Here is a 23,836-nt window from a genome sequence, read left to right as displayed (position 1 = left end):
GGCAATGAGGGCTGTAGGCCAATTGGCAGTCTGGAGAGGTAATGGTGGCTCAATGATATAATTAGGTGGTAAACGACTCCTTGACTGGAGGTAGATGTGGTAGAGCCAATGCGGGAAAAGTTCGGTAGGAAATGTGGGGACTGGGCGAGGATGTACTTTAAGTAAGGGATGAACCAGACCCTGATGCTGGCCTTGGTCGATAGTGAGGATTGAGTCCTGAGGGGAAGTGCCACTTGACAACCAGTACACAAAGTCCTGGAAGATTGCAAAGGAGCTCAAAAACAGATTTTTAGCTTGAACAAGTCAATCGTGTTTGAACTACCACTGTGGTCTTGCTTGTTTTAGGGGAAGACTAAGCGTTGGTTGGAGATCCTTGATGCCGGAGTGAGGAGAACTGTTGTGAACAAGGCAACCTCTGAGCAGGGGAATAAACCCAGAAAGTAAAAGAAACATGCTAATGCAAACTTTTAACGACCATTGTCGTTTGGTCTCTTCACAGGACGGTGAGGGAATCATCGAGTTAGAGCAGCCTGGAAAGATTTTGATGCCGCTCGGATAGGCTTTGAGTACCTGAAAGTAGAGCCTTGTAGTCGAAGGTGAATGGGAAGTAATAGGTTAGGGAAAGAAGGTTGAACGCGGGAAAGGTAGATGGAGCCATGATGGAAGGAACGGAAACTGTACCGGGTGGTCTAGAAGGTTGCCCAAAGCGGGGCTCAGGTGTGGAATGTGATAGCTGAGGATGGAACTGGGGTCGATGACAGTTCCCCCTCGGGAATCAATGTTCTGAATGTATTTGTTGATGGTCATCGGACTGGATAGCCATGAACATGGATGGCCTGACAGGAAGGCAGCAATCCTGACAGTATCAATCTAAAATAAGGCAGCCAAAGACATGCTAACCCACAGATGAAGTGGGGAATGGCGATGGTGGGATGACCAAATGCGGACAAGCTGCTGTTTGGAGCATAAGAAGGTTCCTGAGACGAGAGCTCCGATTTAACTTCGGGTTGGTGCCTGGGAACTCCAAGAACATGGAAGGACCGGCATCCCTGTGCCACAAGAGGGAAGAGGTGGCTCCCGATGCCCCCAGAGAGAAGAGGCGGCATCCCGGTGCTCCAAGAGGGAAGAGGCAGCATCCCGGTGCCTCTGAGGAATTAATGGATTAGGAGATGGTTGCCGATACTACGACCAAGACCGATACGAGCAAATCCGTGATGACCATCCATTACTTAAAAAAATAAATAAAAGTGGATGAATAAATAGGTATAATCATGAGGCATGAGTCTGCGTGGCGAAGCTAGCATGAGTCAGGTCCCCTGTCCTTAGACCCTCCTCTACAAGGAAAAACTACAAAACCTCTTTAGGAAAAAGTAGAAACCTCTAGGAGTTCCACAGTGAAGGGGGGTATCTGACTCTCTCGGCCAGATGGGCGGACATGCTTCAATTGCAGCTAGACTGGAGTTGGGACCACTCGGGAGGAGAACTAGTGCTTCGAGATAAAAGAACAGTTCAGCTGGAGTTGAAGGGGTATCTGGGGCCGAACGAAGTAGTGACGTGAAGCTGACCTGGGATTTAATTGGTTCAGCGGAGACCGGTGGGTGGATGCAGCCCTTCTTGGTAGGAGCGATGGAAATCTGGTCCTTGAGGAGGCTGGAGTGGATCCTGGCAAAACTGCTCTTGGTGGGCAGACCTGGAAGCCCGGGCTTGAAGGGAAATGGAACATAGGGTGAAACCTGTGAAACGACTGGAAGCTGGCAGCGCGGTGCCCGAGGAGAAGTGGCGACGCGGTGCCTAAGGATAAAATGCCGGGACGTGGCGACAAGGTGCCCGAGGTTAAAGTGCCCGAACGTGGCGACGCGGTGCCTAAGGATAAAATGCCGGAACGTGGCAACCATTTTTGCCAAAAATTTTAAAGAAATTGCATTTTGAATGGGGACCACACAATTTAGTTCTCCCAAAATGTATCAAATTTTGCACAAAATATTTTGGCATGCCAGTAAAAAAAGCCAAAAACACCCATGTCATATTTATACGAACTCCTCCAAGGGCGTGACCCCAATTAACCTAAAATTTTGTGAGACTCATTTTAAGGAGTGGGTCATCAAAATTTTCATTCTAAGAGCCACGGACTTTGTGCGGCGGAACTGCAAACTTTTCCCTTTATATGTAAAGCAAAGGGAAGAAGACGCGACAGCGTCACGGATTCAGCAGTAGGTGTAATAAAAGGAAAATTGGGGCACGTTAGCGCTCCCTCCTCTTGCAGCGGCGGCGTGGCGAGGGCCGATCATCGCGGCTTGCGGCTATATTTATCATTATTATTAGAATCAGAAAAGGTTTATTGCCATTGTCAATGAACACAAACATAGGATCTTGCTTTGGTGATTTGGTGCAACATAAAAGTCAAATAGAACATACTGAATACTGAATATCTAAGTATTTAACAAGACTTTGTTTCCATGGCTGTACAGTCTTATGGTGAAAAGGACTTCAGTAAACTGCTCCGTTCAGCTCCATCGTTTGAGTGAGAGACAAACAGAACATTTCACAGCATTAGATCATACAAGTCATATAACATACACTTCAAATGTTTTAGATTAGACAATTCATATAAAATACACTTCAGATGTTTGTCCTGAAGTTGCTGGAAACCTGCTCTACAGACACATGCAGTGGCTCTTTTGAAGAAAGAAAGTTTTTTGGTCATATCAACAGACATTTTATACATTATATAAGTACTGATTCTACTCACTGTTTACTTTTAGTCAAGGCACAAGTTATTATTAAAATATCTTTTGCTTTGGAGTCGTCAGGTGTTTACTTGAGATGACTGTCTGCTGTGACCTATAGTGACCTGTAGAGCTCTGGGCAGCACAGACTGAGGCTAAACTCACTGGTCAGGACGGTCAGCTCTGCTCTGGACGGCAGAGCTGAGCGTCAATAAATATATATAATTATTGACACGTTTACATTTTGCTCTGTAACTCAAATTCACAAATAATTCACATTCATTTTTTAAGCTAGTACCAAAAGTTGTTTACTTTTGCATAAGTGTAAACCTTAGAAGTTAGAACATAATTGACATGTTTGCTAAATGTCTGTACATATTCCAAGTAAATCCATGACATTCATATAGAAAACAAGCATGTGCTTTGCTGTTTAAACACAGCACACTTCATTGTGAAATTGGTAATAAAACCTCAAATGTAGTCTCATGCCCATCTGAGTATACGACTGTTACTTTCAAATAAGTTTACATTTATATATGTAAGATATTACCCATTTCAGCAGGTTATATTTGAATTATTGGTAGTTTTTGATTGCACATAATACAAACATCACTTTATTTCCCCATTCTTTCTCTAGTTTTCCTTGGTCTGTGTTAAACTTAACATTTTGTCTCTTATAACATCTTGTAGGGAGAAATAATGAGTTATTTATTTGCAGAAGGCATGAGTCATCACCGCGTGTCGTTCCAAATGCATCTTTTCGTGTAGCTAAACGTTAGCTTGTGTTAGCTTGTGTTAACTGTGTAATCGTTGATTTACACTTCATATTGAATGATGTGTGAAAACGTGAGGAATGACATACAAATTCTGTAATTTTAGAGGCCGAACTCCTGAAATGGTCCGACCAAAAGGCTGCATTCTGCGAAGTGGCCACTACTCAATTTGGAGACAGAGGCAGCGGGGGCGTACCCTATCCAGATAATATAATAGATAACGGTTGCCCTCAGAGGCAACCGTTGTTGTGATTGTGGGCGTTACAAAAATAAATTGAATTGAATAGATCCATGTTAAGAGACGCAAGTCCCTCAACCAGGCCACTTCTGGACCACAGCCAGGCCAAAGCAGAACTCTCACATATAACATACTATACATCTCATGAATTACATTATTTTCGTATTTTTCATTTTAGCTTATAATACAAGTAAACTTATGAAAATTGCTTCTGTAATTTTATTATTTTAGTAAGCCATGCAACTTTCTATGATCCAAGGTTTTGAACAGGCGTGATACTGATGTGTGGCCACAGCGTGCACATCTGATGTAGCTCACAGTGGTCCTCAGTGTGCCCAGGAGGCTTGTGTGTTTGCCCAAATTAGAGGGAACATTGCTTGACCTCCTCTCTTCTCCTGCTTCTTGCCTTGACTCTCTCTCCTCCTTCTGCTTCTTGCCTTGACTCTCTCTCTCTCTTGTCTTCTCCTCCTGCTTCTTGCCTTGACTCTCTCCTCCTTCTGCTTCTTGCCTTGACTCTCTCCTCCTGCTTCTTGCGCTGTCAGCGGTGGTCTTGCTGAAACTCATAGAAAAGCGGCCAAAATAATAACATGCTGATTGTAGCTCTCGGTCCACTCGTGCTGCTGTAGGGCTCTCACTTGTAATGTCAGGCTATAAACTAAAAACAGACGGGTCTTTAGGATCGACCCTCACTGCCTCTGAGATTGACCGGTAGATCACAATCGACTTATTGAGCACCCCGATTTAACACATTTACAAACCGAGAACGTTTGTGTGAATGCTACCATGAGTGGTTTCCATTTTACAATCTGTTAGTTTGCGATTATTTCAAGTGTCATAGTAGTGAAGTTTGCCTAATTTCTAAATGTAGTTTTGTTTGTGTATTGTGATATTTTTCTCCTAGGGCAAGTTGACTTTACATAATGAGTGTAATGGAACTGAGCACATGTTTACCCTGAGAGGAGTAGGAGAGCACCCCCTCCCTGAGGACAACCTCTTATTACGCTGTCCTGTAGGAAGAAGCACAGAAGCACACCTGAATGTCCCAAACTACAGCAAGACCAAACTTCAATTGAAGGTATTGAAAGTTCAATTGAACTTACAATGTGTGCATAATGGATTTATATGGAAACTTTGTTTGAGTTTAGGTAAAGACTGATATACCCATGATAAGTGGCCCTAAATATTTGGACATTAAACCAGGTCAAACTGTACAGTATACACTGATAATATCACCTTCAAAACGAGGAACACAGAAAGGTATGTTTCTATCATAAAATACGTAACTTCTGTATTTGCTGTGATTTAGTTTGTTTTGCCTTTTGCCAATTATTAAAGGAATAATAGAGGATTTTTCGCGGATTTGAGAGCTCAAGCGACTGTTAGTCCCTTTCTTAAAAATGCGCATTTGCACACTCACCCCTCACCCTCCTGTTCTTTCCAAGAGACCGCTTACAATCAAACCTCATGCGTAAGCACTCAACAGCCACGCTACTACACATGCGTTTGTTTATTAGAGCCACGGATTGCATTGCATCTTTTATCTCCACAGATTTCCGTCTCTTCTGAGCCAGCTCGAAACAGTCTTTCTCTGTCGTCATTTTTGTACTGTACACTGAAGGAACTTGCTAAACACACGCCGGCATATCAACCACGCAAGCGCAGCCAGGGAAACGTGCTGCTATCCTGGGAACGAGCCAGCACGCATGGAATGATTGACCCGAATCATGTGGGAGAACTACACGGCTGTCCACGCCACGAGGAAATGAGAAAACGAGGAAATGATTGCTCACCAAAAATCCTCTATTATTCCTTTAAGTAATTATCATAATACAATAGGGGTGTAACAATGAAAACATCTCATGGTTTGGGACTTACAATGATGCATCAACAGTGCATATAAAAATATATATATGTTATTCCCACTTCTGTGACAAAAAGCTGACAAATAATTCCTTTTGGCTTTGAACGATTATCCTTGGTGTATAAATTTCACAACTGAGTTCAAGGCATTTATTTTATTTATTAGAGGGCTTAATATATCTCTTATAATTTTGTTTGCTTTAACTTCATCATAGTCAGAGTTGGGGGTAACGTGTTAGCTGGTAACGCATTAGAGTACTCAAATTACTATTTTAGTGTAATGCGTGTTGTGAGCATACGCATTGCACTAGTGACTAGTCATGTCCTCATGCCAAAGGTAATTCAACTTTTAGACGCATGTTTTGAAAACTCCTCCTTTGTTAGAACCGTGCTAAAACAAGCGTGTTCTGTTGTGCGTCGCAGCTCTTGCTAATCTGCTAATTTTGTTAGTTTAAAATTTTTCATTGCTCGAGGACAGGCCTACACGTTCTTATTGTATGGCATTGTATAATGATTATGTTAGTGACTTCAACAACGCTAAAGGATTGTCGACAAACAAGCGACCGCTGATGTTGTTTTCTTCCGGGATTTTTGACTCGCACACCCCCTGGTAGACAGAAAGTGAGTGCAGCAGGTGAGAGTGAGGTCTGTTTTCGATGTTGATTTTGTCTTACATAATAGAGCATATCACCTACACTTTATCTCTGGAACTGTTCCAAAAATAAGCTAGGAAGAAAAGCTTAAAGATGGTGTGGTGACTTGAGTGACGTTCCCATGGGGTAGTGTGTGGCAAGAAGAAGTCGCGGTCACTGACTCTGTACCTTCAAAGTTAGTTTATTACAGAAATCGCCGTGTCAGATTACAGGACATCAGAATAGCCTGGGTGCTTCTCTGGGATCGTGAGAAGACCCCGTTTCTGGGCGTACATCGCCTTATATATGTCTACTTACACAAAGACCCCTAGATCATCACTTTGACAGCCATGATCTCATATATGTAAAGACGGTTAGCCAATGGGCGAACAGATGTAAAGAATATCCATATTTGGATGTGCTCATCCTAGAAACGGAGACATCGGTACCAGCAGCCCTGGGACAGTACATCTTGTTTAGACACACACACACATACCTAAAAGCTAGGCAAAGAAAGTGGCCTGACCCATACATGGGCCTAGTTTAATACACTTCAATGGGCTGCAATGTTTGTTAATAAGTGGAATATAGCTTAGATGTTTTCACAACGAAGCCTGGACGGTTAGTTTTAACCAATGACAAAAACAAATCACGAGTTAATTCGGCCAAACCCGAGAAAACGCCATAGCAACTGACTTGGTAACGGAATGCTTTAAGAACGGTTGCAAAATCAGTGTCGTCACATCGTGAACACGCTGTAGCACCATCGTTGTTCTCGTCTGAAATGTGCTAAACTGAGCGCAATTTTACGTTTTACACGACAAATCTTGCAATAACACGGAGATGTGAAGCACTGCACTGCTCTCAAGAGGGAAACGGGCTCTTTGAGTGGCCAAAACGGAAGAGTAGAGGACGTTTTTGGACACATTTGTTCCGGACTAAGAGAATGTTTCAGCGGCATGTGTGGCAAGTCTGGTCCAGTGCTATATGCTACCGACATTTCACGGAAGACGGTTTCCAAAACCTCGCGAAGTATATCCTTGAATATGCGAAAAAGTAAGTTGCAAGATATTTTCACATCAAGGCAGTTTTTTGTAGTCGCCGTATGCGGCTGTCTGACTGACGCCGTGTGCGTGATGGCTGTTGATGTTCACGGGAGAATGCTAACTTTATGCATAATACTGGTTGTAATAAAGATACCAGGAAGTTGAATGGACTGGTGTGTGGTACTTGTCTGGGAAGTGTGTTTCAGTGCGCGTCCTCCGGGGAGAGCCCTGTGTAGATCCACAGCCCGGGCCGCAGCGCGTGTAGATCCACAACCCGGCACAGCCCGGGCCGCCGCGTGTGTAGATCCACAGCCCGGCCGCAGCGGTCCTCCGGGGAGACTCCCGGTGTCCTCCCGGTGCACTGTGAGCTCCTCCTCCAGGGAGGACGCACAGCGCCCGTGGATCCAGACAGCGGTATCGGTGGGCAGCAGCACATTCTCGTCTCCTCATAGTCATTCTCATCCGCTCTATTTTCATGGTCTGATGAGGCTCTGGCTCAAATATATGAGGCAGGGCATGTTCTTCACCATATGCTGTTCATCATCTGTTGAAATCGCTCACTTGACGAGGATTTTGTTGTATTTTGCTCGCTCTTGCTGTCCACTTCAGTGTAAATATCCTCAGTGTTGGCTAGACAGTGTCACGGTGTGACGACACATTTCCGGGTTAAGTGAAGGCAAAAACACGGACGCAGCAAAAGAGCGTAATTCTTTAAAATAGTTTTTTTTTTTTTAAGCAGAGTATCTGAATATATTAAGACACTAAAGGCCGACGATGACTTGAAAGCACAATTTCAAATAACTTTGCAGCCCATCTTTAAGTGAGCCAATAACCGAGCCACTTAGGACTTCGATGTTAAACTCAGCTCCACATCACCCTGATCTATCACCAGAGCCATGGCAATTATTATTGTAAACAAACCAACAACGGGCTTTAACATGGACCGTGGAACAGTGAGGACATGTTCTGTATAGAAACAGACTCGGACATAATTTTATGTGAAGTGGAGCAGAGACGGCAGCTTCTTCAGTGAGTTTCAAACTTTTATTACGCCTGATTTCCATTGTATAACGCTGTTACGATTTATACAGTTTTAATAGTTCAGTTTCAGGGGCGTTGTTGACAGTACAGTTTGATAGAGAGAGGCTAATGTGGGGATGCGACTTCTCTTATTCCACAAACATGTGAGAAGTGAGATTGAGTGTTAAAACTTCCCTGAAACTTTCTAGAACTTTTACCCAAGACCCCAATTTCTTTGCCTACAACCACAATCAAGAAAGATAGTGTCTTATCAAATCTGATTATATGACTCCACTGGTAGCGTTGCTCCGTTTGCAGTGTTTTCTGCCTACCCACATGCCTACCACTACAGGAGCCGGATGTGACGTCATCACGAATGCTCGTATACCATCCATCCATCCATTTTCTACCGCTTGTTCCCTTTCGGGGTCGCGGGTGACTGGAGCCTATCCCAGTGACTTCGGGCCTTAGGCGGGGTACATCCTGGACAGTGGCCAACTCGTCGCAGGGTCGTCGCAGCGCTCGTATACAATAATGTAAATTATTGTTGACGCAAGATTATTCTCAACACATTACTTTTATTTCACATTAGCGCAGTAACGTAACACGTTACGCTACCCAACTCTGATCATTGGTTAACTTCTTGCTGCATAGGGCCTAATATACTTACTGTGTGAGTTTTCTACTGCATGATTACAAAAAGACACTGTTTACCACCACCTTCTTTGTTCATTCACCCGCTCTGCCCCAGTATAGTTCTCCCCCCTCTTTGTGTGGGTTTATGTGCAATTGACCATGTAACATTAGCGCAGATACGTGAAATGCTCAGCTGACCATCAGGAGGTGGTTGCAGTGCTGTTGAAATTTGTTTTTGTGACATATGCACTATGTGAATCATCAGATTTTATTATTGCAGTGTATCTTGGTTGCTGTGCAATAAACTCAATATGGCTGGTGTGAACAAAATATAGATACATTAATAAAGTGTCTTAAAATCAAATGTTATATAATAACCAAGTCAATACTTTTTCTTTTTGATTATAGGCTGTGTGTCATTTGTGGAGAGCCCCAAACAAAGTAAATATGCTGTGGTTAGTACATAAATAACAAAAGATAATATAATTATTTATGCCTGCCATACACTTTATTTCACAGGCGAAGAAGACCGCTACAAAGTGTATTTTAACCTTGAGATTATTTGTGAGGCAGCAGAGCCTTTGAAGAATATAGATATTCTATGTCCCATTCAGGTATGTTTGTTTTGTTATTGCAAGTGGCCTTTTATTGTTAAACTTTTTTTTTTTTTTTTTTTAACAATAAAAATGCAGAGGAGCCAGAGGTTAGGCGAGAGTTTTTAATAAGTTGTTTCACAGACTTTTCTTGGCATTAATTAAGACGGGAGGACAGAATAAAAATAAAAATACAATTTTATTTTCACGTTATCAATATATATTTATTAGAAAAAGCTTCAGTTGTAGTCATCTGGACTCAGTTAGAAAAAAATAGACGTTTCGACTCTCATCCAAGAGTCATTGTCAATAAAAGAATTTAGATCGAGAACTCCGATATTTATACTGTTCTGTGGTAAATCCCGCCCATTGGGCAAAGCCTTCCTGAAGTAGAAAGAGTTGTTTGTTTCAACAGAAACTCCCCCCTTGTATCTACCGAGCTAGCCTATTCAGAATTTTAATGGGCTATTAGAATCCTCTTTGTCTTTGTGAGACCCTGGCTCAACCACCCTGAGTCCCTGATAAGCATCTAAATGTCCTGGTCCTGGTCCTCTACCTTTCCAGGGGTTCAGTATACCATTATAGATACCAGGGAGATTCCATTCCTGTTTAAAGAAGGTCTTTCTTTTTTAACAAAAATAGCTTCCTTAACTCCTCTTTCAAACCATCTTTTCTCCCTGCTTAAAACCTTCACCTCACCGTCTTCAAACGAGTGATTAGAGGCTTCAAGATGGAGATGCACGGCGCTCTGTGGTCCTGAACTTGTATTTCTTCTGTGCTGATAGAGCCTCTTGTGTAGAGGCTGTTTAGTCTCACCTATGTAACGTTCTTTACAGCTTTCTTCACTGCATTGGATCGAATAAACTACATTGCTCTGTTTTTGAGTCGGCAACTTGTCCTTAGGGTGAACCAGTTTTTGTCTTAAAGTGTTTCCTGGTTTAAAATAAACAGGGACTTCGTGTTGTCTAAAAATTCTCTGCAGTTTTTCCGACAGGCCAGACACATGAAGAGAATTTTTAAACTGCAGAGAATTTTTAGACAACAATTTTAGACAATTTTTGTTAAAAAAGAAAGACCTTCTTTAAACAGGAATGGAGGGCTAAGATTCAATCTTCCTGGTATCTATAATGGTATATTGAACCCCTGGAAAGGTAGAGGACCAGGAGATTTAGATGCTAATCAGGTACTCAGGGTGGTTGAGCCAGGGTCTCACAAAGACAAAGAGGATTCTAATAGCCCATTAAAATTCTGAATAGGCTAGCTCGGTAGATACAAGGGGGGAGTTTCTGTTGAAACAAACAACTCTTTCTACTTCAGGAAGGCTCCTCCCAATGGGCGGGATTTACCACACAACAATATAAATATCGGAGTTCTCGATCTAAATTCTTTTATTGACAATGACTCTTGGATGAGAGTCGAAACGTCTATTTTTTTCTAACTGAGTCCAGATGACTACAACTGAAGCTTTTTCTACTATGGAACACGCCTGGACGAATGAGGGATTACACCGAAATATATATTTATAATATATTTTATATATATATATATAAATAAAATAACTGATTATCATTTTTTTTTATGTAAAGTACCGCCGACAATGCAAAATAGCTTCAAATGAAATATAAAAAGCGGTATTAAGTCAAAAGATAAGTCAAAATCCTGCGTGAGTCTGTGCGCGGTCCCCGGGAGAGCATGAGAAGACGCACGCGCCCGTCTCTCTGTCTGCTAGGCGCAGCGCTAACTCCTTTATATCGCAAATACACATTTTAAACCCGTTTACCACATTTTCTCCAGCGTGTTTTGCCGTGACTAAGGGTGCACACTTAGAAGCGTCAGTTCTGCCAATGCAAAACACACTAAATCTACTGTTACACGCTCCTGCGCGCCACGTGTAATTTGTTTTTGAAGTAAACATTCCTTCCATAGGTTTCAGAGATGGACCGCTGCCGTTGCAATGTCAAACTAACTGTTTAATGGAAGGTGGAACTCACAGTGATCAGACAGAAAGTAGTCCCAGACTGACAACTTATCAGAAAATGAATCATCCCGTGACCAAACAAGTTGGTTTGATATACTTTATTGAGTCTTGACAGGAACACAAAGTGTGCAATGAATGAAAATGTCTAATTGAGCGAGCATAAATTGCGCCATAGTGATTAAGTCCAACGCTGTGGCGTAGGAATCTTTCACACGCTCGAGTCGTGGACAGCTCAGGTCATCAGGACAAGTAGCGGCATTACAATGCCATCAGATGAGAACGCGTGACTCCACAGATCAGCTGGATATGTCGACCTGAGTAGGACTTGTGCTACTTAGGCAAGGGAAGGCAAGTTTATTTGTAGAGCACATTTCATACACAAGGCAATTCAAAGTGATTCACACAGCAGGAAAAATGTATTAAAATCACAAAGAAATTTCAGCACAAAACAATTTAAGACATAAAAGAGAAGAGTGCAAAGAAAAATCCTTTCAGCTAAACAAAATTGTTTTAGCTTAGATTTGAACATTGTCAGAGTAGAAGCCTGTCTCACATCTCCAGGAAGACTGTTTCAGATTTTAGCTTGAAACACAGATTCTCCATGTTTTGTCCTGACTCTGGGCACCAGCAGGAGGCCGGTCCCTGAGGTCCTCAAGAGTCCGAGATGGTTCATATGGCACTAACATGCCCAAGATGTACTTTGGTGCTAGGCCATGGAGAGACTTGTACACAAGCAGAGCTGCTTTAAAGTCTATTCTCTGAGCCACAGGGAGCCAGTGCAGAGACCTGAGAACAGGACGGACTAATGTGATGGTACTTCCTGGTTCTAGTCAGGACCCGAGCAGCAGCGTTCTGGATGTACTGCAGCTGTTTTACAGCTCGTTTGGAGAGGCCAGTGAGCAGGCCGTTACAGTAACTAATCTACTGGAGACAAACGCATGGATAAGTCTCTCCAAATCTGGTTTTGACACCATCATTTTGATTTGGCAATGTTTTTAGATGGTAAAAAGCTGCTGATTTTATTGATTTGATGTGGCTGTTCAAGTTTCCATTATTACCCCCAGATTTCTAACTTGATTTGTAGGTTTTAGAGCGAGACTCTGGAGGTGACGACTAACACTTTCTCTTTGTTTCTGTGGCCAAAAACGATTTTTTCAGTCTTGTCTGAGTTCAGCTGGAGAAAGTTGTTTTGCATCCACAAATTGATCTGAGTGAATTGAGTGAATCCACTGGTCCATATTCACCTGCCGACAATGAAACATAAATCTGAGTGTCGCCTGCATAATTGTGATAGGACACATTTTCACTGCGTATCAACTGACCTAACGGCAGCATGTAGAGGTTGAACAGAAGGGGACCCATTTTGACAACGACAAAATGATTCTGATATAATCGGTTAAGACGCGTATTCTTCATTTCCTCGTTTGAACACGACAAGTTCAATGAATGGGAGCCCAAGCCAAAGCCACGCCCACCTTTATTTCAATCTACCAGTCAATCTAGGAAGTCGTGAGTTGCGAGAGTTTTAAAGATTCTATCTATCTAACTCGGTTTTGGAGTTGCTGGTGCAGAATATTTTTTATGTGGGGGGGGGCACGAAACAACTTATTTAAAATCTCTCGCCATATGGGTCTTGCACACTTCAACTGCACTACTCTGCTGAATTAATCTGATTGTAATGGCCATTGTTACATATAGGGGCATTATGCTTCTCTTGGTGCTGATTGTTGTATTTTGGAAAAAATGTATTTGTTAGAAAAACATTGTAATCGGTGCTGGATACATTTGTGTACTCAAGTAAGTCATTGACTTTCAAACTGAATGCAACCCTGTGTTTCCAGAGTAATGTTACCATCGAGATCCCTATCAATAATCCTTGTGAGGACCAACTAGACTTGGTCGTTTTCCTTGAAGGACATGGTCTTATTGGTGACAAGTCCTTTTCACTTCCCCCGCAAATGACTCTGAACTATAAGGTTATATTTTCCCCTAACGTGATTGGAATGAGCACAGGCAGGTAAGTGTCAGTATTGTTTTTGGATTTACTGGTGATCTCAAATTATCACATAATTTCCTTATTCAATTTATTTTTTTCTGTTTTTCAGCGTTGTTTTTCAGTCTGAGATAGGAGATGAATTCTGGTATCAACTGGAGCTCTATGGACTGCCTGTCCCAGTTGTTGTGCTACCCAAGGTCAAGTGTCAACTGGGAAAGTAGGTGGACCACACACCATTAGAGAAAATACTGCAACTAGCCTTGAAGCACAACATAGGTTACAGAAAAATTCAAAGGATTAAAAAATAAATCAAATACAACAAATTTGTGTATTTTGTTTGACATTCAGATCGACCAAAATAACCCTCCCTTTAGTTAACCCATACTCTGAGCCAGTGGAGTTGACGGTATCGAACAGTAACCCTGAAAATTATACACTAGAGATGGATTCCAACAATGTAAGTATGCACACATTTTTATTTTATATCTTAATTTATCATTAGTGGGACAAATTATGAAAATGATGAGTACTGTAGTTTTTTGGAGCAATTTATCACATGCCTTTATTCACCTTTATTCAGCATACAGATATAATTAAATGACATTTTTGTTTTTCTTATATGAGTATGGTGTATTGCTTTAGAAGGAAAATAATCTTGATATAACAATGGGGAGTTGCCGAGCTGTGCAATCTAGGGAATTTGTCTTAAACTGCATTTTTCCTTTTTCCCCACATCACTGTGTGGCCTGTGTGTGCTTCAGCTTACTCTGCAGCCACACTCCTCCTCTCAGCTTGGCGTTCATTTTAGTCCATCATCCGTTGTGGATAGAGACCTCAAAGCAGTGATCACTTTTTCATGCCCTCAGGTAATCACACACTTAACAAATAAATCACCATCCCCAACTGAACTTTTTCAAATAACTTAACAGATGGTCTATTTTATGAGGTGCCTTGTCATTTTAAATTATCATTAAGTCGTGAATAGTTATATCTGCATGTAAAGCCTTTTGTTGGCCAGATGTACCTTTATTCACGCAAGCATCTTTATTGCTGCCAATTGATGCATATTTACCAAATGGCACTTTTGTTTTTGATCTGTTCTATTATTTGCTTATCTGTAACTGTCTAGATGCCACAGTGGTCTTTTTCACTGAGTGGATGTGCCCTTAATCCAAAATGTAAGAAGCCAAAGAGCATTTCATCCAAGATGGGCTCCAGCACCTCCATCAATATACCCTTCAATAACCCCACTGAGCGCCAGGCTGTGCTACATGCAACACTAACAGGTCACTGACTGTCCTCTGATAGACACATTCAAAACGATAGTTTCAACTGTGTACATAAAGAGTTGCTTGTTTTGTTCACTTTTTCAGATGAACACCCAAATCAGAACCAAAACTACTCCGGTGGTTTTGCGGTCCCCATCAGCCTCTTAAAAGGTGTGTTGTAATTGGCTAGGGATGAACAATACACTCTTGTCAGTCACTTACTCACACACTATGTTTACATGCTAACCAGGAAAGCTCAATATATGGCCTACTCCAATTCAAACTGCTTGTAAACCCAGAACATTTCATGATTTTACTCTCCTTGACCCCATAAACACGTCTGGAAAACTCCATGTGTGCTCGGCGCAGAGGGGTGAGAAACAGACAGGCAAACATGTGTTTCGAAGTTAACTCACTCAGTTTAGATTAGCAGCAATGACACAAACTGTGGTCCCTCAACCGTGGACTAGGTTGCGTTTCATTGTTTTGGTCCGCTATGTTAAATTTGAAAGTAAAAACGACCAGAGTTTAAATTTCTTAATTTTTGCTACGAAGATCAAATAACCATGTCTGAAAATCAAATACTCAGCATAGGCTAAATTGTTGTATTTATATTTGATTTGATTTTATTTATTTAGAAAAGGGACTGTGTTTTCCAGTTCCACTTGTCCTCGAATCTTCTTCCAGTTATCAAATCAGCCAAAATCAATGTCACTGATCCAATTTAGGTTAATTAAAGTACATTTTATTAATATGGATACTCTTATCACATTTATAAATTATAAATCAACGTTTCAGTGAATTTTTACTTTTGTAGTTAGGCCTTAGTTATTTTATTACTTGGTTTACGGATCCGCCGCACTTAGATTATTTATTTACACAATATAAATAAAATAAATTCTTATATTCTTTTTTTTTTTATATATAAAGTACCGCCGACAAAGCAAAATAGCATTAAATTTAATATAAAACGCGGTATTAAGTCAAAAGATAAGAGCGCGTGACCCAATTTCTCGCCAAACTCCTGCGGGAGTGAGAGACGGAGCCGCTAAGAGCGGGTCTGTCACTGCACGGCCCCGGGGAGAGCGCGCGCGCCCGTCCCTCTGTCTGCTGCGCGCATTTATATCGCAAATACACATTTAAACCCGTATACCACATTTTCTTCAGCGCGTTTTGCCGTGACTGGGTGGGGGGGTTGAGGGACACACTTAAGCGTTAGTTCTGTCAGTCTAAAACTAGCTTAAAAAAAAGCTAAATCTACTGTTAAGCGCTCCTGCGGATTTTCTAACTCGGGGTTCTGGAATGTTACCCGAGTTTCCAAATAGAAGTTGCGAAATTCCAACACATTTTTTTCAAAGTGCGCATGTCTAGACACTGAGGTTGCAATTCTCATCAAGAGTGTATGAGTTACTTGTAGATTCAAACAAATTGGCTTAGAGCATGACAGAATTCAACCAATCGTAATAGTCCGACTGCCCCAGGGGAAGCGCCTACAGATGAATGTGTTCAGTATCATGTTCAACACACCCTAAGCTTACTTACTTACTTAAATCATACTAGTTTTGTTGATACATATACACAGGTCATGCAATGAATAGTCTGCATGTGGTGACACAGGTGTACCAATTGATGCTGGATCCAGCATTGATGTTCCTGTTGTTTTTACACCAACTTCCATGAAGATAGAAAAAGCTCAACTGTGCATCACCTTGGAGTTCACTGGTAACCTTGGCATCAGCTCACTGTGCAATGCACACAGTCATAGGTTTGTTGATTTTATATTTTATCACACCTCTGCGGGTGAAAACAGATCATTATTTTTTATTAAAGAAGAGTTGCTATATCACCTCCTGTTCATTGAGGACTAAAGCAAATGTTGAGCCGGGTGTCCACTGCACAATTTTGATTGATGGATGTCACTCTACAAGACAAAGAGAATTTAAGTCTTAAGGTAGGACATATTCCCACTCTTTGATGGCTCACACGATCAGTCGTGACTACAATCAAAGTTGTAGAGTGAATATCAGGCCTCGGGCTCCGTGTCAGCCAGAGATGTCCCGGTCAGCGGATGCATTTGCAGAAATTACAAAATGAAATACTTCCGGGATGGTGGCCACCTAGCATAGTCAGGTCTGTCTGCGGTTGACTCTGTTGGATGTATCTGTCTCTATTACAAGTTCACTTGGGGAGATTCAACATTTCTGCGGATGAGTAGATATTTAATGAGCTTGGGCTCTTATTTCTTGAAAATGCTTAACAATTCACACAAGAACAACACCACTCAGGTTAGCAATGCTACAGCTAAGCTAACAAGCCCAGTCGCTGCTCTGGCCCCTACCTACACGGCAGCTCGCTTTGGGAACCCCACCAAGGGCTTTGAACCGGGCCCCGCTCGGAAGAAGACCCGGAGCGGAATAGGCCCAGTGATTTTAGCGGCTCTGCGGGAGAAAACTGATAACATTACAAAGGCAGTAGACGCAAAGTAGACGCAAAGTAGACGCGTTCCCTGGCGGGATTTAAAATCCAAGACTAACAAACTGGACAGCCAAGCAACAGCAGCCAAAAATGTAATCTCTGATTTGAAAGACATGGTCTCTGCCCTGTAGGCTAATGTGGCAGAATTAACGAGACAGGTCCTTGTCCTGACTGATCACGTGGACGACCTGGAGAATCGTAATTGCAGATGCAATCTTCGGATCAGTCTTCCAGATTACATTGAAGGGAAAGAGGTGGTCATAATTATGGTGGCTTGATTCCCTGAATATCAAAAACCTTCAACAAAATCTAGGAAAATAAAGCTTGAACGTGCACATTGCTTTCTGGTTTCGAACTAATGCCTAAAAAAAATCTTTCCTTTTTTTCCCAATTTTTATTTGTATTGGTTTTTTGCTAAATTTAAACATATTTAACACAAGACAGAGACGATGACACAGAGGACAAAATAAAAATGATGTCCAAATGTTATTATTTTGGTCCAGTCCTTGGTTGTCGGCGCAGTTGGAGCTATACATTTTTTTGTAATTGCCTTCTTTCCTGCTGCCAGGAATTTGCTCCAAAGGTATCAATTTATTGTGTCCATGGCTGGGGTTTTGAGGCCCAGTCAGTTCCGACAGTCGGTTGCACATTATTGATCTCAGTCCAATTGTAGCACCATCAAGGATTAGGATGGGCACGAGGTAGACAAAACGGGGTTTATTCTTGGCTTGACAACCCTTGACAACTGGGCATAAAAGAAAATACAATAAATAAAATTAAACACATTTAGTACTTTACATTCATCAATAACAAATTACACAATAAAAGTACACAAACCTGGTGAGCGGACATCCACAAGGGGCTAATTTCTTGTCTAGGGCCTTGGTTTGTCTTCCTCTATGTTCTTAGTTGTTGTTCCAGCTCCGGATCAGGCTCGTCAGTGGAGGAGACCAGGAGCGATATAGACCCGGTGATTACGGGAGATTAATGCCAAGATTACAAAAACGGTAGATGCAAAGATAGACGCAAAATCCAACAATGGTGAACTGGAAAGTTGAGCCAGCGGCAGAGAATGAGATCTCTGATTTGAAATAAACTTTCTCTACCCTGCAAACCAAAATGGCACAATTGACAAACCAGGTACTAGTCAAGTCAGAAGGTGGCCAATTTAGAGAACCATCATTGCAGAAGCAACTTGCAGGTTGTCGGCATTCCAGAGGACAATGAGAGGAAAGATGTCGTCAAGTATATGGAGATGATATGACATTTGAGACGTATGTAGACGAAAACGACAACATGTTCAGGCTTTATGGCTCTTGTGTTTGTGTGTTGTGTTGTGTTCGACCAGAGAGCTGTGTAACAAAAACAGACTGTACAAGAATGATTTCAACATGATTTATACAATGGCATCAGAAAAATTATGAATAGCTTCTTTTAATATTAATGGCATACCTACTAGAAGCCCATTTAAGCGACTTAGGACGTCTACAATTAACTACATTTGGTTATAACAGACTTTACTCTTCCTCATATAGGGGCAAACATAAGACGGTTGTGGCCATATTGATCTCAAGCAGAGTAGCCTTTGAAAATGACTGTTTTGAACATAAAGCTAAAGATGGCAGATTTTTACAGGTCAAAGGAAGTAATAATGGAAAAAGTGATTTTTAAAAAAGTGTTTTTATCAGGAAGTGACCCCATTTTCTATACTAAAGATGTGGATCTGATTGCAAACCACTCTGGGGAAACCCTTGTCTGTGACAGAGACTGGAATTTACATGTTCAGCCAACATTGGATAGCTCAAGCTCATAAAATGGTATAAATAAATAATACATTTGTAAATTAATACATCACCATTTTATAACTTGTCACAACCTGCCCTGCAATGAAATTATTATTTCTTGTCCTGGCCCAGCCTAACCTGCGGGTCAAAACAGAACCGCGTATCACTAGTTTCGACAGCAATGTGCTCTGTGTCCTGTATCAGGCGAGACATACATCTTTACCGCTCTCTCTTCAAATATAAAACCCACACAGGTTAATATTGGTAATTTATGTTGAGGATAATATTTAAGACTCATGAACATCCTAAATCTATAACTAATACTATTAATGCAATTATGTTACTTAATGCATAAACCTGACCTCAAAATCACACTGACATACGAGAGAGAAGGGGAGAGGGGGAAAGTGCAAGTGTGCCTGCATGGAGCTGTGGCTTGTATCATCAAACCAATCAGAGCCTAGTTGAACAAACGTCTTGCTTCTTCTGAAGTACGATTTGGCTTAAAGAGCTGAGTGTGTAACGGCGCTGTGCTGTTTACAAAATAACCAGTAAAATAATTATTCTATAACTTATAGAATAATAATAATAAATAGTTTGTTATTTATGCCCATGAAGGTTGTTTTATTATGAATATCTCACCCATATGGATTGCAGTGCACTAGTTTTTAAGTTTATTAATTACGATTCTGGCCATTCACACCCTCATGTTTCTTCACTCCACCTCATATTTTGGCATTATCACGCATTTTGTTTAAAATTCCACCCCCTGTGCTGTCATCAATTACTCTGACTGCAAGATGTGATGAAATGAGCTCAGCTGTGCCCGCATTAATGCTACCTCCGGGCGCAAAAGACATACATTGTACAAAGCTCAGCAATGACTTCAGATTCAAAGTTATGGCCCTGATCCGATTGTAACCATTCAGGCACACTCTTACTACTTTAAGAAGACTTGGAATGTTGTATCAGCCATCTGAGCGCGTATGGAAAAAGCCTGTGTAAACCTGGTGAAAACGCCAGCAATAACTAAAACATTTTCACGGCCGTCTGAGGCAGGTTCAAGCATGGTGAAGATTACAGCTACCACTTCCAGTGGTAAAAAAAAATAAAAAGGGGTTTCATTGGAGGATGAAATTTTGGTTGGACGTTTTTGTAAGACTACATTACTGGCAGTTTTTCACCCAGTTTTCAATGTCCTCGTGCATACCCACCCAAAATGCCCTTTGTCTCATCAAGTGTGAAGTACTCTATTCCCTGATGTCCCATAGAATCCTGGACACTCTGCATCACAGAGGTATGCAACAACTAGGGACTAGCAACTGGAAACATTCCCCAAAACAATCTTCAACAAGTGTATACCACAAGTCACCACACATCTTGATAAGTTTCCACTGTTTAAACCAGGGTTGTCAAACAGGGCAGCTGTCACCCTCTTATGTTCAGTTAAATCAATCATTCTGGGAAGCATCAGGGTCAGATTGTACTCCAAACCCACAAGTAAAAAATTACCCTAAAATAAAATGAAAACTTTATTGAACTTTATTACTCTAAAACATCTGTAAAAGTCTGTTAAACATTTTTTTTGTAAATGTATTTTCAGCTTTTAAAAGAGAATTGTCAAAACCCAAGTTATAAGTCCATGTTCCTGTTCCTGCTGCTGATGCATAAATATGGACTTAGTCTCTCACCTGCTGCAGATTTGTGCAACAGTGTCCACAAATAACTATTTATTTCTTATGTTTTGATTTTTTTTTTTTTTTTCATTTCCTACGTTATGTTCGGCACGTGACCCAGCCTGAGCATCGTAATTTGGCCTGCGGTGAACTTGGCTGAATATTTTGAGTATCAATAGTTTGAGTATTTATGACATAATTTTGAGTTTGAAATGTCTGCAACCATTTCTTCGAATAGCTTGTGAGAGTTGTTTTTCATTTTGTTGTGATCACTAGTTTGCCTCCACTGCCCTAATATGTTTGAGTTGAGAACATTTGACCCCCTCAGTAAACAGCTCAGGCTCAAGAGCAGTCCCTCTAAAGATCAAGTAACAAAGTGCAACACAATCATCAAACTCCTCATCACCATTAGGCTCTGCTCCCCCTGGGCCGTGACATTGCATCTGTGGCAGAGTTGCAACAACCTGGTCTGTACTGCACATTGATACCAAAGGCAGCTAATTAGGAAACCCATCTTTGTTCAATAGCTCCAAGTTTCGCACTTTTAAGATGGCACAAAGGGTTATCAGCAGTAATAAACGTAAACTTAGATTCCAGTAAATAACCTTGTAACTTCTCAACTATTGCTTATTTAAGTACAAGCAGTTCAAGTTTCATTCTGCCATAGTTTTTTCACTTTAACAGCTAAGGATAAACTGGTTGATGATGTTGAATCACCAAGCGTTGCTCCTGGACGATGCCTCTTCTGCTTGGGGTCAATTTCTGATGATCACCTCACCTGACATTCATAGCAACCACTGATGGTTCACTGGTTCGCTGGTCGATCCTTTTCTCTCGTTCCGGAGAGCCACCACGACACTAGAAAAACCACTGCTGTACAAACTAATACTAGTTGTGATGTATTTTCACTGAGGAAAAAATTACAATTGAGACTCCTGGTACCAAGATTTATGCAAGGGGAAAGCAGCAGGTTCTATATATCTCTAACACTTTCCTCTGTGTTTTATGTTACTGTTCAAAAGGTATGAATTCTCAAATCAGTCTATCCAAACGTGGTTACTGCGGTTCAACCCCAGAACAGCAAAGACAGTGTTGTTAGCACTTGAACTACAAAGAATTCACGGCAGTTAACAGTACATGAGCATACAAAAACAGCAGTGGCAACTTGAGATAGTTCAACAATAACTCCTAAACCGATCTTTCTCTAAAACAAACTTGTGCGAAAGCATTTCCTGTTAAAAGTTTTTAATGCTCACTTAATAGTAAAACAGCACTACTGTTTGACAAAAACAGGTAATGCTACAAACCACTAATTAAATCAAACATAATATGATATACAATGCACATTTTCATAAATAGCTATTTTCACCTGATTACACTTTTCTGAAAAATTACTTTATCTCAGCTCAAATCAGAGCGCTGATGTACTGGTGTGACCCAGCTCAGTGGAAAATTATAGAGATTAATGTTCATAACACCATGTCAAAGTGCCACTATCCCTATCACGTGTTTTTGGATTGTCATGTTGCTCAAAAATATTCGACTGATATTAAAGGCGGTATGGACGATTTTTCGGCGATTTGAGAACGCAGGCGGAAGTGCGCATGCGCACTCCCCCGTGCGGACCGATACGACACACACGTACGTTTGTTTATTAGCGCAACGGAGCGCATCGCATCGCTCGTCTCCCGTAGATTTCAGTCCACTTCTGCGTCAGCTCGAACTGTCTTTCTCCGTCTTCATTTTGCCCCGTACACTGAGGGAACTATATTATGATAGATCCATGCGCTTAGGCACGTGGAAACGTGGGGACGAGCCTGACGCGGCTGCAGGTGAGCGGTAGGTGCGTTTTATGATTGATACGTGGTAGGACAAATGATTTATCCACACCACGAGGAAATATGATAAAAAAAAAATTGCTGAAAAAAATCGTCCATACCACCTTTAACAAGACACAGCAGACTGTTTTTGACATTGCCATCCCTCTCAATTTTAGAACTATGTACTTGAGCTTCAAAACTTCTGCCATGGACACAATAGATGGATACCTTTGGAATGTACTTTTGGCAGCAGGAAGAAGGCCATCACAAAGAAATGGCTAACAAAAATCACCAATAATCAAGGACTGGACTGAGATTGTAACAAACATCAGACAAATGAAAGAATTACAGGAAAGAATTACATTCAGACTTAATTTGAGAATGTACATATTTTAGGACATTAGGTCTTGTCATACAGTGTTTTTTGTCTTGCTCTCAGGTCGTGTTCTTTGTGCAGTGGACACCCAACATTGATATTATTACTATTATTACAGTGTATTTATATAGCACTTTTCCATCTTCAAGGCACTCAAAGCACTTCTTTACTAGGCACTATGGGTGAATTGTCTTGCCTAAGGACACAACGTTTCCTCTAGTGCCCCACTCTTGCACCTGGTATTACAACAGTCCCTTTTTAAATATTTAATCTACCTGGAAACACCTTAAAAGAGTGAAAAGTAGTATTTTCCTTTGATTAAAATTAACCGTATCTATAATCCCATACTATAAATATGTTTCTAAAACATGAGATGCAAAATTTACATTTTGCACTTTTATTTTTAGGTCGGATCAAGATTGGTCCACCATCTGTTGGATTTACCCACTCTTTGGGATTGCTACAGAAGTACCTGTTGTGAGCCCACCGCTTGGCTTAATTCAGTGTGAAGAAGGCTGCCAGCTGGAAAAGAAAGTGGATGTACTTCTTGCTGGATGTGTGTTGGGAAATCAAGAAGGTGTGTGACATTTAGCTGGAAATGTAATTGATTTAAGAAAAAAATTAAAATAAGGCTGTGGTTCATTCAAATAAATAAACAAATGCAAGAAAATGGAACTTTGTCCATGTTTTTAATGCAGTGATAAAGGAAGACTTTCTTTGTGAAGTACATTCAGAACTTGAAGTTGAGGAAAGTCTTTGTGCCACTGTTGACACAGCAAGGAGAGATCCTGACTCTGGCACGGTCAAACTCACTCTTCATCTCCTCTACCGTCCACTTGAGCCATGCAGAACACAGTAAGATCATGGAAATAAATTAACATGTGTTTGTACATTTAAACAGTGGACAACCCACAGATGCACAATGGTAGTGTTTGTGTA

The 23,836-nt window shown here is 41.1% G+C and overlaps 1 protein-coding gene across 1 annotated transcript in view; it reads left to right on the top strand.

Annotated features, from left to right (window-relative positions):
• Nucleotides 1–23,756, top strand: part of LOC140363256 (cilia- and flagella-associated protein 47-like) — a 47,560-nt gene extending 23,804 nt beyond the window's left edge. The window contains exons 52-64 of the mRNA XM_072449723.1: nucleotides 4,639–4,812; nucleotides 4,883–4,994; nucleotides 9,340–9,372; nucleotides 9,451–9,545; nucleotides 13,344–13,519; nucleotides 13,608–13,715; nucleotides 13,847–13,955; nucleotides 14,260–14,364; nucleotides 14,628–14,784; nucleotides 14,872–14,937; nucleotides 16,384–16,531; nucleotides 23,305–23,474; nucleotides 23,596–23,756. Of these exons, the coding sequence (XP_072305824.1) occupies nucleotides 4,639–4,812; nucleotides 4,883–4,994; nucleotides 9,340–9,372; nucleotides 9,451–9,545; nucleotides 13,344–13,519; nucleotides 13,608–13,715; nucleotides 13,847–13,955; nucleotides 14,260–14,364; nucleotides 14,628–14,784; nucleotides 14,872–14,937; nucleotides 16,384–16,531; nucleotides 23,305–23,474; nucleotides 23,596–23,756 (1,614 nt within the window). The remainder of the gene's footprint in view (nucleotides 1–4,638; nucleotides 4,813–4,882; nucleotides 4,995–9,339; nucleotides 9,373–9,450; nucleotides 9,546–13,343; nucleotides 13,520–13,607; nucleotides 13,716–13,846; nucleotides 13,956–14,259; nucleotides 14,365–14,627; nucleotides 14,785–14,871; nucleotides 14,938–16,383; nucleotides 16,532–23,304; nucleotides 23,475–23,595) is intronic.
• Nucleotides 23,757–23,836: the final 80 nt, after the last annotated feature.

Source organism: Eucyclogobius newberryi, unplaced genomic scaffold (genome assembly GCF_026437365.1).
Source record: "Eucyclogobius newberryi isolate DKJ021-1_F unplaced genomic scaffold, fEucNew1.0.hap1 SCAF_1, whole genome shotgun sequence".
In the NCBI taxonomy this organism is placed as follows: Eukaryota; Metazoa; Chordata; class Actinopteri; order Gobiiformes; family Gobiidae; genus Eucyclogobius; species Eucyclogobius newberryi.
The sequence above is the reverse complement of the archived record's forward strand: the minus strand, read 5'-3'. Positions and strand labels throughout refer to the sequence as shown.